At 36.7% G+C, this 14,402-nt stretch overlaps 2 protein-coding genes across 2 annotated transcripts; one reads left to right on the top strand and one right to left on the bottom strand.

Annotated features, from left to right (window-relative positions):
• The first annotated feature begins 1,847 nt into the window (after positions 1 to 1,847).
• Positions 1,848 to 6,411, top strand: LOC125480746 (glucomannan 4-beta-mannosyltransferase 9-like). The gene is made up of 9 exons (XM_048591854.1): positions 1,848 to 2,612; positions 2,846 to 2,944; positions 3,610 to 3,862; positions 4,418 to 4,528; positions 4,617 to 4,753; positions 5,073 to 5,186; positions 5,320 to 5,519; positions 5,642 to 5,836; positions 5,998 to 6,411. Exons 1-9 carry the CDS (start codon positions 2,331 to 2,333, stop codon positions 6,158 to 6,160), a joined length of 1,554 nt encoding a protein of 517 aa, XP_048447811.1. The 5' UTR covers positions 1,848 to 2,330; the 3' UTR covers positions 6,161 to 6,411.
• Positions 6,412 to 8,509: 2,098 nt separating this feature from the next.
• Positions 8,510 to 11,163, bottom strand: LOC125480731. The gene is made up of 5 exons (XM_048591813.1): positions 10,593 to 11,163; positions 10,048 to 10,169; positions 9,920 to 9,960; positions 9,685 to 9,783; positions 8,510 to 9,072 (listed from the first exon to the last, which is right to left on the bottom strand). Exons 1-5 carry the CDS (start codon positions 11,119 to 11,121, stop codon positions 8,892 to 8,894), a joined length of 972 nt encoding a protein of 323 aa, XP_048447770.1. The 5' UTR covers positions 11,122 to 11,163; the 3' UTR covers positions 8,510 to 8,891.
• Positions 11,164 to 14,402: the final 3,239 nt, after the last annotated feature.

Below are 14,402 nucleotides of genomic sequence, written 5' to 3' on the forward strand. Positions count from 1 at the left end.
AAGGATTAATTTTTAATTTTTGTTTTTTTTAAAAGGGTTTTCACGCGACGAACAGTGCAAACTATTCGTCTCCCAAAAGCGCTGAGGTGATGAACTCTTATGTTGCACAAAATTGACTTTTATAGTGCAAAATATGGCACTAAAATCTTATGTTACCACGAAATTGTTGTTATCTTATGTGACGAAATGAACATTTTGTCGCGCAAGTATTTGTTTTCATGATGAAATAAAAGATATGATACCATATATATAGGAATAGAGTTATTGTCACATAGAGGACCTGCGCGTTGTGATAAGAGGATGATCCTTCCCAATCATTTCCTTCCAGGCCTTAAACTTTCACCTGTAATCTAGAAACAGCCAAAGAGATCTGAATGCATGCGGGCTTAATTAGAGCATATTGACGGATCCTTTAGCTTACAATGTGTACACGTACTCGCCTGCACATATGGATTATGTATGGTCTGATTACTTGAAGTCACGTAAATCTAAATAAAAAGGAAATATCTTCACTCACCACTTCTTGGTGGCGGCGACGATTAACACCTAATAGATGTGTAGTAAATAAATTAAATCATACTCATCTAGTAACAATCAATATATATGTTGATAATGTTCGTCTCTACTATTTAAGAGTAGTGAGCAAAAATACATCCAAATAAAAATTGCACAATATGCAACTTCAAGGTGCACTTTCTTATCCACATAGCACAAATATCACAATCGAAATCCATCATTTTATAAGCCATCGTTTGTAAACCATCTATGCAAGGAATCAATCGATCCAATAGAGATCAATCATCCAGTTGCCCATATGCATCCAATAACTATAAGTTTCATTATGAGGTTTAACTAAAACTTCGTTAATGACTCTGTTACTGAGTGCATGTTTTGTTAAATTCACAGACATCAAATAGCAGGTTTTTACCCACTTAGTACTACAATTCAGTGGCATTCCTCTTCATTTGTAAATAAGAAGTCTAATAATCGAATTTCATAGATAACAAGTTCATAACCAATTTATTTTCTATCCCCTTAGTATTAATATATTGTTGTTAAAAAAAATAAAAATAAAAAAGACTTTTAATTCAAGAACTCACTGTAAACTAAAATAAAAGTTGAATAACTAATTCTAAATTTTATTCTCAAATCATTTGGAATACCATTAAGCATAATGGTACCATAAACACAAAGATAGAACCCACCGAGGTATATTCTATGCTTTAGTTAAATTTAGTAATTGGGGAAGTTCACTTTAAAAGGATGTAAACATGTATGAGAAGTTAATGTCATGACTTCACATGGTTTCAAAGTTCAACAAAGAAAGGTTTCAAATATTTTACAGAGAATTGATACTCTAAAAAAGTCATCATGAACGGTTAAAGGTACAATTTCTCGTTTATATTTCGATAATGAAGAGTGTATATTAACATTTTTAGAGTGCGAATAACATCTCTCCTATAACTATATGTTAGTCAAATTATCAATTTGAACGCAATCATATTGGTGTAGAGTTTTGTTTGAACAAATGATTCAATTTAATTTAAACTTTTGAAGAAATAATTTAGCTGGTCTGGAGGAGTCCATCCCAATGATTCATGAATTTAGAACCCGATTAATTGAGGCTTAATTCAAGTACAGCCAACGTTTCACCTTCCAAGAAAATGATATCTAAACTAGCAAATTACAGTTAATGAAAATTTAAAGCTATGAAGAAAATATAGTAGAACCAAAAGGAATTTTATAAAGGCTTCAATGACAAATTTATGTTAATAACAACTCTATTTTTCTTCTAACATATTGTAAATTGTAATATAAACGCTGCCGGAGTATAACATGCACATTGTTTCCGGTCCACTGTCCTCATCATTTTGACCTGTCTCCTATTTTTCTCTATATATACATACACTTCATCAGGCTCAGAAGCTAACCCTTCTCTGGATTCAACCACTGGTGAAGAGAAAGAGTGGCCTTAAAATTACAATTTTAAGAGTCTCTCTTTCTCTCTCGTCAGAAGCAAGAAAATCCAGATTTCTCTGCGTTGCTTTTGTAACCTTTTTTTTTTTGGTGATTTTTGAGTGAAGTCTCCAATTTTTCCTTTGTGATCATAAAACCCAACTCCCTGTAAATTCCATCCAGCTCTCGAGCATTTGGTTGAAGTAACTCACAAGAAAAAATCAGTACCCACCAATACAACCAAAAGCTAGACAGAAACAAGAAACTTGTTCTTTTCGCAAAGCCAGCAGGGACCTTATAAGCACTTCTAGTCCCAAACCCAAAATAAACACTTATTGTCCCAGCCAACTCAGTTTCATTGCTTTCTCTTGACAATGGAGGTATTGCAAGGAGGGCAAATAGGGTTGGTTTTGCAGCAAGCAAAGGCACCGCTAATCGTGCCGTTGCTGAAGCTGTTGGTGGTTTTGTGCTTGGGGATGTCTGTGATGCTTTTTGTGGAGAAGGTATACATGGGCATTGTCATAACATTGATTAAGCTGTTTAGGAGAAAGCCTGAGAAGAAGTGGAAATGGGAAGCTGTTAAGGATGATGTTGAGCTTGGCAACTCGGCCTATCCTATGGTTCTAGTGCAAATTCCCATGTACAATGAAAAAGAGGTACTCTTTTGTTTGTTCTTTTTTGGTAGCTTAGATTTGGTTTTGGAGTTATTGTCCAGTGATATTCTTTTTTATTTGTAAGTGAGAGCTCTTACGTTTGAATCTTGTGGATGGTGAGTTTGATACCAATTTATTTCCCCACCTATAAATGTATGGTTGTATATAAAAGAACGAAGAAAGTTCATCAGCTATCAATTGGAGTTTTTAGTGTAACATTGTGGTACTTAATGCAGGTTTATCAGCTATCAATTGGAGCTGCATGTGGGCTTTCCTGGCCATCTGATAGGGTCATCATCCAAGTTCTTGATGATTCAACAGATCCAGCCATCAAGGTTCTTTCTTCTAACTGATTTATTAAAATTGATGATGAGTTTTTCTTTACATTTTCAAAGTTGATAGACTGATATGTTATGGTTGGTGGAGTGCAAATATAGATTGGCATCGAGACAAAAGTTCATTTAATCGATTCCTAAGATTGATAGTACAACAACATAATATATAACAGATAAGGCTGTCTAAGAGAATTTTTATATCTGAACTCGAGAGTTGATACTGACATCACAAAGAAAAATCACCCTTATCTACTTACAATGTGGTATCTCATTCATATTTTATAAGGAAAAGACGGAATAGCTTTTTAAAAGTCTCAATGTCACAAATACCTTAACTTTAGCACATTTTATGAGTTTTTACGTGCATTTTGCTCAACGTGTTTTAATCTTTTGATTCATTTAAATATAAAAATTTCTTCAATCAACTTTCCCCCAGAAAATTAATAATTTGGGTGTAGACTAAGAATAAAAAATCATCTGGGTCAAAACATGAGAGCGAAACTCAGCCATGCCACTAATTAATATCCCCTTCTGCAAGTATTTCCCTTCTGGGAAAGTCCAATGCAGCAATTTCCCCATCAAAACCTAAAACAAAAAACCAAAACTTGCCCAATTAAATCGACAAACATTTCAAAGTGTGATGGGTTTTGACCTAAAAACAACAGGATTTGGTGGAGCTAGAAGTGAAAAGATGGACAAGTAAAGGAATAAACATAAAGTACGAGATCAGGGACAACAGAAATGGTTACAAAGCAGGGGCTCTGAAAGAAGGAATGAAGCACAGTTATGTCAAACAGTGTGACTTTGTCGCCATCTTTGATGCTGACTTCCAACCTGACCCTGATTTTCTCTGGCGCACCATTCCATTTCTCATCCATAACCCTGATGTTGCTCTTGTCCAAACCCGTTGGAAATTCGGTAATTATTATTATTTCTTCTTAATTACCATTATTGTTTTATTATTATTATTATTATTATTATTATTATTATTATTCCTATTCTACTTACTTAAACTTGTTTAATTAGTGCGAGCCATACTTTAAGTGGAATGTGAGTTGATTGCTTCTTAAACGTATTAATTAGTTTGGGTTCCTTAAATATATAAACCTAGATAGAGCTTAAAAATATGATAAGACCGTGGCGTAGCCAAGTTGACTATAATAGTGTGCTACACTCTCTGGATCCATGTTCGAATAAGAAGAGAAGTATTAGTACATATTTGTTAGCATAACATCATAAAGGTTTTTCTACTTTGAAGCTTAAGAAACTCAATCCACGATTAGTTGAGCACTTGAGAATTTGAGGGATTTTAAAAAATTCTGTGGATGTGTGATTGAGTTTGTTTAGATTCTGTCATAAAATATCTATTTACCTTTTGACGAAGAGGATAGCTCTTTACCATCTAATATAAAATAGAGTTGTAAAAACACACAAGGGTAAAGGTGTGATGATGATTTCTTGGTGGTGTTGCAGTAAATTCTGATGAGTGCTTGATGACAAGAATGCAAGAGATGTCATTAGATTACCATTTCACGGTGGAGCAAGAAGTGGGGTCTGCAACTCATGCCTTCTTTGGTTTCAATGGTAAAGCGCGCACTTCTTAAAAATTGACGGAAATATAAAAAGGTTTTCAGTTTCCCCAATTGACGACATGGGAGAATGTGTGATGCAGGCACGGCTGGCGTGTGGAGAATTGCAGCGCTCAATGAGGCCGGAGGATGGAAGGACCGCACAACTGTGGAGGATATGGATTTAGCTGTCCGAGCGAGTCTAAGAGGGTGGAAATTCATATATCTTTCTGACCTTAAGGTAATCAAATTTGCCAAACGATAACAGTCTTGTCAAAATATCGAGAAATCTTAGCTACCTACGTTTACAAGATGCTGGATTTAATTATGCCTTAAGAAAGACAATTTCCATGATAATCATCTCCTGCTATTGAGGTTTCGAAAATTACCTTGCAAATGAAAAACTGTACCGTTTTTGTAGAAATCCGGTCACAGAAAATCCCTTCTTTACTTACTAACCTTCTGAGTAGAGAGTACCTTGCAGACAATTTTCCGTTGGTCTTTGCCTGTTCAGTGATATTTCACTTTTGATCCAATATTAATAATTATGTACATTTCAGGTGAAAAATGAATTGCCAAGTACTTTCAAAGCCTACCGTTATCAACAGCACCGATGGTCTTGTGGCCCTGCTAATCTCTTCCGAAAGATGGCGATGGAGATTGTAAGAAACAAGGTAAATTAAACATCACCGGCCGGAAACACATTTCTATTTTGTTTCTGCCTAAATTTAAAACCAAGTCACAAGGGCCGAAGTACTATATCTTTTTATTTCTCCATACTCACTGCTACTTTATAATATTATGCAGAAGGTGTCCCCAATGAAGAAGTTTCATGTCATCTACAGCTTTTTCTTTGTGCGCAAAATTGTAGCACATGTTGTCACCTTTGTCTTCTACTGTATCATTTTACCTGCAACGGTTTTTGTTCCTGAAGTTCAAGTTCCCATTTGGGGTGCTGTTTACATTCCGTCCACCATTACTCTCCTCAATGCTGTTGGAACTCCAAGGTCTTTCTTGTTTCAAACTATGACAAACTAAAGCCTATCTCTGCATTAACAGATAATGCAATAGATGTTTTCGTGCAAAGTTAACTATTGATTACTAATACTTTCAAAGGTCATATTTACAGATCACTCCACCTATTAATTTTCTGGATCCTCTTCGAGAATGTCATGTCTCTGCACCGGACCAAGGCAACACTTATAGGTCTGTTTGAAGCAGGGAGAGTAAACGAATGGGTCGTCACTGAGAAACTGGGGGATGCTCTAAAAACAAAATCAGGTGCAAAAGCTTCGAGGAAACCTCGAATAAGGATTGGAGAAAGGTATATGATTCTTTGCCTTTCGTTTCACTTGTTAATCCATATGTCCATAATTCCTTTCATAGAAAACATCATCGGGTAATTCCTTACGTAAAATGCTACATCTGTTTTGAAAGCGAGGATATGAAGTTTACGTTTTCTGTTCTTATGATTACCAATAACAGACTGCATATGGTTGAACTCATTGTTGGATTCTACCTCTTTCTCTGCGGGTGCTACGATCTTTCATTTGGAAAGAACGGCTACTTCATCTACCTGTTCATCCAATCCATGGCATTTTTCATTGCGGGGGTTGGTTACGTTGGCACCTTTGTCCCCAACCCATAGCCATACGCATTGCCCGAATTGTTTCAAGACTTCGTTTATCAACGTCCCTTCTGGCATTGTCGTCGGAGAGATCGAAGATACACGGTGTGGTTTGATGCTGTTTATAGGCTGGTCATTCTTTTATTAAGTTATTTCTTTGTGGACAGTGTAGGAAAATACGAGGATGAGAGCGCAGGGAGAGTACGTTGTGAGTGTATTGGAAGAGCATTATATACTGTAAACAAGCAGCAATAACATATGGATTTTGTCACGAGAATTATGTAATTGGAAGGGCTACTGATTTGTAATAACAAATTATATGGGATTTTGCTTGGGAATAATGAAGGTGGTATCATTTATCAAAATTAAATTCCTATCTTTTTACAGCAGCTAGTACTACAATTTAATTATATTTTTCTTCACTTATAAGTAAGAGGTCTTAAGTTTTGATAAATTAGTAAGAATACAGTGCAGCTGATTAGTAAGAGTATATGCTATTTGATATATGTAATATTTATTCCAAATAAATACATAATTTCCTTTAATATAGAATAATTTTGCTCACCACCCTCAACCTCAAGTGATGGTGATGGTCACTATCCTATTTATCACCATTAGATGAGTTTAAGTTTCAAGATTTGTGTAGTGAATAGACACAAGTATCAAAATGTTAACTTGTCCAACGATAATAAGTAGGGTAGTGAGTATTACGACCACTTAATGATGATAAGCAAAAATATAGCTTTACTAAGTGTAGAGAAAATACTAGAAATGACCCATCAACTAAAAATCCATGACCATTGATTCCTTAACTCCTCAAAACATGCAACTATAATTCTGTTCATTAAATCTGTTAAAACTTCCGTCAAAATGAGTCACATGTCACGCACATGAGGCTGAATCAAGAGACAAATATGAGAAGCTAAATAAATAAAAAAAATTGTAGAAATTGTCCCTCAACTTTAACCCAATTGTAGAAATGATTATTCAAACATGACTCATTTTGACAGAAGTCCTGATACAGTTGACGAAAAAGATCATAACTGACATTTTAAGGAGTTAAGGGATCAATAGTCATGAATTTTAATTGAATGACCATTGCTCTAATTAAGGTAAAGTTGAGAGACTATTATTACAATTTCCTCTTAATTGTACAATCTTGATCGAAACAGAATAGAACAACACATGGATGATGGATGCGAAGATGAAAACTAACATTCCGGCTCTCAAGTCACATCAGCTTGGTCCTCAATTGCATATTACTGACTTATCTTCCAAACAACTTAAGCATACCAAACTTACGGAAAATGTGAGGCAAGAATAAAATGTTGAACATGGTTCGCATGAAGAAGAAAATGTTAAACATGGTCCACACGAAGACTTACTCTGTTAATAATTGCATCTCGAGTTTAAACCCTCAACTTTTTCTTTAATCTAACTTTAGAGTAATATAACTTGTAATAAAAAACATCATGACTTGAAATAGATTAATGTATCTGTTTTAATATTAGTGGATTTATAGATCAATACTGTAAAATAAATTAAATAAAGATGACTGAAGCATAATGTATATTGGAAGTGATCCACAAATAAGAGAAAAACATGAAGAAGAAATACAGTAAAATCTCTATGAATGAATACTATGGGGACTAAAAAAAATTATTATCAATTTATCGAACATTCATTTATCAAGGTATTACTGTAGAATCCACAAAGTGAGGGAAAAGATGAGTGAACTTTCTGTGCATCTTAAAATCTGCTTATATATATTTCCAAATTTTTTTGGTCAAAAAATTACACATTTCCAGTTAGTTACAATCAGAACAGCAATTTCTCACCCTGCAATATTTGTACTAGGGAACACATCTCAGACTCATTTCCGTCTGCCTAAACTTCTACCTTTCCCCTTAACCGAAAAATAAAAACTTCTACCTTTCCCCTTAACAGAAAAATAAAAACTTCTACTTTTCCTCCTACAAGATGTAACAAATTAGAAATCTAAAACAACCAGGAGAAAATGTTTCACTGGTGGGACGATGATCATGTTCAACACCTCCTGTATAAATCTAAAGTTTTGTAGCCCGGTTAACCGCCTATGAAACTCCAAAGTTAAAAGAAATTTGGGAATTCAGCATATGCTACAATGAAGTTGGAAGTATATGAAGTGAAATAGGAACCCAGCACAAGTACAGCATGTAGCGCCATCATATAAAAACACCGAGGATAGCGCCAGAAACCCGTTGCACTTAAAGAAGTATCTCCACCTGGCCATGTTAAATTGAAAAAAAAAATCCATATCCTGAACAGTCTGAGAAAAAGAACATTGTTCCGACTTGTAGAATGTGTGAACCAACCAGAACATCAGGAAACTAAAGTATAAAGTCAATGTGTGTATGAATTTAAAACAGAAATCATAAACCTACAAAACTGAACCAGCCAGATTAGTAAATGCAGTTGAACTCCAATAGCTGGCCTGGAATAAACATTTATTCAAATCATTATCCCTAAGAAGCTGGCATTGCTAGTTGACTCCTCGTCATCAGCCAGCAGTTGCCGGACTAGCCTACCTTTTCCTTCAGCCTAGCTCTAAACCTATCATTACTTGAATCAAGGTCATTGTAGCACTACCAAACTTGAGACATGTTCGTCATCAGTGAGACTCTTCCCTCACTCCCAATGCAAGCTCTTCTACGACAATGTGACTTATTTAATCTAAAAGGAAATTGTGTTTTATATAAACCATATCCAACTTCTACATGCTTAGTTTCTGCAAACTCTGTTCTGAGAAAGACTCCAAGATGTCATAGTGACCATATCCGTGAAAGAGCACATTGATTGGTTTCTCCTCTTCTTTCTGATACTCTTCACCATATTTTGCTATGTTAACCAAACCAGACGAGCTTCTATCTACCATGAAGACTGATATCGGTGTCCTGAGCAATAAAAGTTGTGTCAGATATGAATATTAGGCAGGAAGCTATATCCAAGAGTACCTGATAGTTAGTTTCCGCCTTAGAAATGAATCAAGAAAGAAAAAAGGGATTGACACCATATAGTATGCAACCAAACCAACCAAACTTGAACTCTAAACCAAGAAAAGAAAATGCATGTTGCAGCCCATTTGCAAGAAATACACCAATGTAGAATCTGGGAAAAGAAGATGGATAAAGACTAATTAAAGAATATGAAAACACCATGAGAAGAGAAACTATGGGGCCGTTTGATAATAATTTCATTTTTAATTTAACATTTTCCCTTTCACCTTTTTACTGAAAAAGTTTCCAAACTAAATTTTCCATAATGGTAAAGATTGTCCAGCACAAGGACAACGCGACCTATTTATTGAGACCATGCATATGCATATAAGGAGATTCAAACAAAAACCCAAAACATACCATTGATATAAATTAAAGAAAGTCAACCATATACAAATTGAAAACTAAACCAGACGCCAGAGAAGCGCAACACAATCACCAACAATGTAGCCATACTTTTGTAAGAATATCATGGTTAAAAGGTAAAATAAAACACAGTACAAAACTCACTTTAACACATGAGAAGCCATTAGCAACTCAGGTTCACCACCCCAAACATAAGGTTGTTGAAGTCTCTTCACATACGCATCAAAATCACCTTCAATGAACCTAAACATACATAACATAGAATACAACGTACCCCGATTATTTCTCTAACACAAAAACAAAAAGAATCAGTGCAACCTAAAAAAGATTGGCAAAATCCACAATTAAAAAAAAAAAAAAAAAAATTAGAAAAGCTTACCACTCTGTTTCCTTCCGCCTCTTTAAAAGCTCGTCGACAACCTACACCAATCATAATCACTTCCAATAAGACCATGAAACATAAACAATTTGGCAAAAGATTCAATGCCTAAAAATGAATGCAGTTACCTGAGCTCTTAATTCATCAGCAAGATCTCTCTGACGATTCTCATCAGGAGCTTCCTCCCCATTTCTCAAGCAAGCCACGTGGGCTATGGCCCTGAATAGGCATCGGCCATCAGCTAGAACCCCTGTTATTTTCTCAAACAGTATCAATTTAAAGGTTCCGAGTATTGTGACGAAAAATTGAACAAGTTTCCGTCAAACAAACAAATGCAGAAAAAGTAGAAACTTGTGTATGTACCCACAAAGATACACAAAATTTCACTAAACAACGCATCAGCAAAAGCACCCAAAAGCTACCAAAAGGAAAAGTTAAGAAATTAGGGCATTCAGTGAACCAATTAAACAATTCACAACCAAAAAGTTCACCACATAACATTTCTCAATAAACTAATCTTGGTGGACATCCAAATACCCAAAAAACACCTTTTTTTGTCAGTTATTTCAAAAACAAAAATTAATACTTGATACAGAAAACTTAACAACTAACTGAAACCATGTCAATAATTTGATCAAACCGATCTTAGTTAACATTATATACAAAATATGACCTGTGACTCTGTAATCCGCGGCGGAGCTATCAATAATGTTCTCAGGAGAAGCCGAGCTTTTCGAATCACAGTCCGTCTTCGAATTGTAAACGTCATTGTTTTCACCGGGAGCCAAGTCCACAGCCCAATTGGTCGGGGCCAGGCAGTTGCGGACACCAAAGAGTAGCCAAGCGGAATCGGGGCGGTGAAGCCAACGAGCGGGACGTGCATCCCACGCGGCATTCCATGAACCCTCTCGTTCGTAGTGGATGGCCGGCCTGCAGAGATTTCGAGATCTGCTATTGCCGGAAGAGGGAAGCAAGCCGTGCCATATAGATGCCGCACCGGCGCCGCAATCCGAGCCGAGCTGGCTCGAATGGTATCGTCGGTTCTCAAACCCGCAAGAGAAGTTAGCGATTTGTTGATGAATCGGGCGACTGTGGGTTTGGAGGAGGAGGCGGGTTTTGTGAGCCGCCGCCGAGCCGTGGGTAAAGGCTGAGAGGGAACTGACGATCCAAGTCTTGCGGCGCGCGCAGAGAAATCCGAGCATCACCGGAGACTTGTGAAGAAGAGGAGAAGGGGTGTTGATATTTGATAAGCCGCCAAGGGTGATGGAGCTTAAGCTATACACCCATTCAAGCTGGAAATTTGGAGAAGTAGCGTACACCTGTCAGAAGAAATGATTTTGGTTGGTGGCTGCCGCCATGGTTAAATGTGATGATGATGAGATTGTCTTCTGAGGTTTTTGCGAGTGTGAAAGCGAAACATTTTAGGGAAGCCAGGCCGCCGGGCTTTTCACGAGGAAAATGTGATTTTTTTTAATATTTATTTTATTATTTTATTTATTTTGGGTTTTTGTCTCTGAAGTTTGTGATATTTATTTTTGTACGTAAATATGGCATATGCCTTCGAGAGATTCCAGAATTTTCCTTTTTATGGTGTTTTTCATTTTTCTTGATTGTTTATATGATATGACATGTGTGTGAGCAAATATTACATTAAGAAAATAGCACTTTGATTTTTGATGGTAAATTCTAATAGAATTAAATCTTTTAAATTTCAATATCAAAAAAACTTGACTTTATCGTACTTGGAAACGCTACATAGATAGTGGTCGGTTGTTGAGAAGAGGTATAGTTTGCTGTATCAGATCCAGTGAGAATATTAAATTTTGGACGATTATTGGTCAAATTGTGAGCCTCTTCTAAAACCTTTTCTTCAACAACTTTCGTCAACTACGCTTACATCGTATGTCGTTGATTTTTGCTATAGTGGGAATTGGAATATAGAATATTTGATCCATTGTCAATATTCTTGTGAATAGTACTGGTGGCTTGTCAGGCAAATGTATATAAGGACCAACTAGTGATGGTAACTTTACTAGGAAGTCTGCCTATGTGTTGGATTTAGGCATTAATATGAACACCAAGTGGCAATGGAGGTTTATCTGGGAGTTGCATCTCCCTCCTAAAGTGCTCTCTTTTATTTGGCTTTTATTGCTAGACAAATTATTGGCCAATGAACAACGAGTTAGAAGGGGGTTGGCTACGAATCCTTCTCTTAGATAAAATGACGATCAACCTCTACATGCTTAGTTCTATCATGTTGTACTGAATTATCAGCTATTTCTCTTGCTGACTTGTAATCACAAAACAACTTCATGGTATCCTTCGGCTTAAACCCAAGTTCCTAAAGAAGTTTTCGTAGCCAAAGGATTTCACAGATTCCTTGAGCCATACCTCTACATTCGGCCTCAGCTAAAGACTGTGACACCACCTTCTGCTTTTTACTTTGCCATGTCACCAAACTCCCTCCAACGAAGGTAAAATACCCAGAAATAGATCATCTATCAATTACATCTCTTGCCCAATTTGCATCAGTAAACCCTTTAATCCTCAAATGCTTGTTTTTTCTATACAAGACTCATTTTCCAGTTGCCGACTTCAAGTATGCCAAGATATGCATAACAACAACCATATGATCCACATTCGGTGAATGCATAAACTGACTCACAACACTCACAGGATAGGCAATATCAGGACGAGTATGAACCAAATAAATCAGTCTTCTTATAAGTCTCTGATATCTACCTTTATCAACCGATTTCTGCTTCAGATCCAAACACAAATGATGCTTCTCAACAATAGGAATCTCTACCGGCTTACACGCCAACATACCTGTTTCTTTTAGTAAATCTAGTACATACTTACGTTGAGACAAGAAGATACATTTAGACGAGAAAGCAACTTCAACTCCTAGAAAATACTTCAAATCCCTTAAGTCCTTCATCTCGAACTTGACCACGAGATTTCTTTGTAACTTGGACATCTCGTCAACATCATCTCCTGTTATAATCATGTCATCTACATAAATAATCAAGGCTGTTACTTTATTCTGTCTACGCTTCACAAATAAAGTATGATCAAAATGACTCTGACAATATCCTTTCTTTCTCATGACTTGAGTAAATCTACCAAACCATGCATGAGGCGATTGCTTAGGTCCATAGAGTGACTTACGCAACCGACAAACTCCGGTGTTCCCACCATTGCTATATCCAGGAGGAAAAACCATATACACTTCTTCCTCCAAATTTCCATGGAGAAACGCATTCTTCACATCAAACTGTTTTAATGGCCAGCCCATGTTTGCAACTAAAAAGATAAGAACATGTACCGTATTCTTCTTGGCAACCGGGGAAAACGTTTCCTAGTAATCCATTCCATATGTTTGGGTATACCCCTTAGCCACCAACCTTGCTTTGTATCTGTCTACTGTTCCATCAACTTTATATTTAACTATAAATACCCAACAGCATCCCACTGTCTTCTTTCCTGCGAGTAGCATCATCACCTCCCAAGTATTATTTTTCTGCAATGCCAACATTCCTCATCCATTGCTTTAGCCCACTTTGGATCTTTTAGAGCTTCCTCCACTCGAGTTGGTACCTGGATAAACTCCATATTACTCACCAAAGTCTGACGCTCTGGTGCAAGCTTATTGCATGATACATAGTTGGCTATCAGATACTTCACCTTTCCTTTAGGAGAAAACCTATCAGGAGGCACACCTTGATTTTGTCTTGGTGGCAATTTATAAGTACTCAAATCATTACGTGGAATATTTTTATACTTCCGTACCTTCAACTTTAGATCACCAGGGGGAGAACATTGTTGGTAATCTGAGTTGGTTGGATCTAGGGGGAGATGTGACAGCACCAACAGTTCCAGGTTCTACACGTTGTTCGACCACCATATCTCTTCCTAGATCCAACCAACTCAGATTACCAACAGTGTTCTCCACCTGGTGATTGAAGTTAAAGGTACGAAAGTATAGAAATATTCCGTTTCAGAGAAGGTCACATCCATGGTTACATACATGTGCCGAGTCTCAAGATGATAACACTTATACCCTTTTTGGTGAGACAAGAAACCCAAAAAGACACACCGTAGTGCACACGAATCTAATTTACTACGATGTATTTTCTGAATATGAAAATAAGCCACACAACCAAACACTTGAGGAGTGAGAGTATTACTTGACACCACTAGAGCATGTTGAGTGAGGATTTGAAGAGGTGTTTGAAAACCAACCTCTCGAGAAAGCATATGATTAATGACATACACGACATAAGTAACAACTTCATGCCAAAAACGCAGAGGAACCGAGGCTTCAAGAAGTAAGGCACGGGCTGTCTCCAAAATGTGGCGATTTTTACGCTCCGCAACCCCATTTTGTTGTGGGGTATGCAGACAAGTGGTTTCATGGAGAATTCCTTGACCACGGAGAAACTCCTACAACTCAAAATTAATGTATTAGCCTCCATTATCA

This window comes from the organism of the source record quoted next, unplaced genomic scaffold (genome assembly GCF_019419815.1).
Source record: "Pyrus x bretschneideri cultivar Hongxiangsu unplaced genomic scaffold, Pyrus_bretschneideri_v1 Contig35, whole genome shotgun sequence".
NCBI classification, from domain to species: Eukaryota; Viridiplantae; Streptophyta; class Magnoliopsida; order Rosales; family Rosaceae; genus Pyrus; species Pyrus x bretschneideri.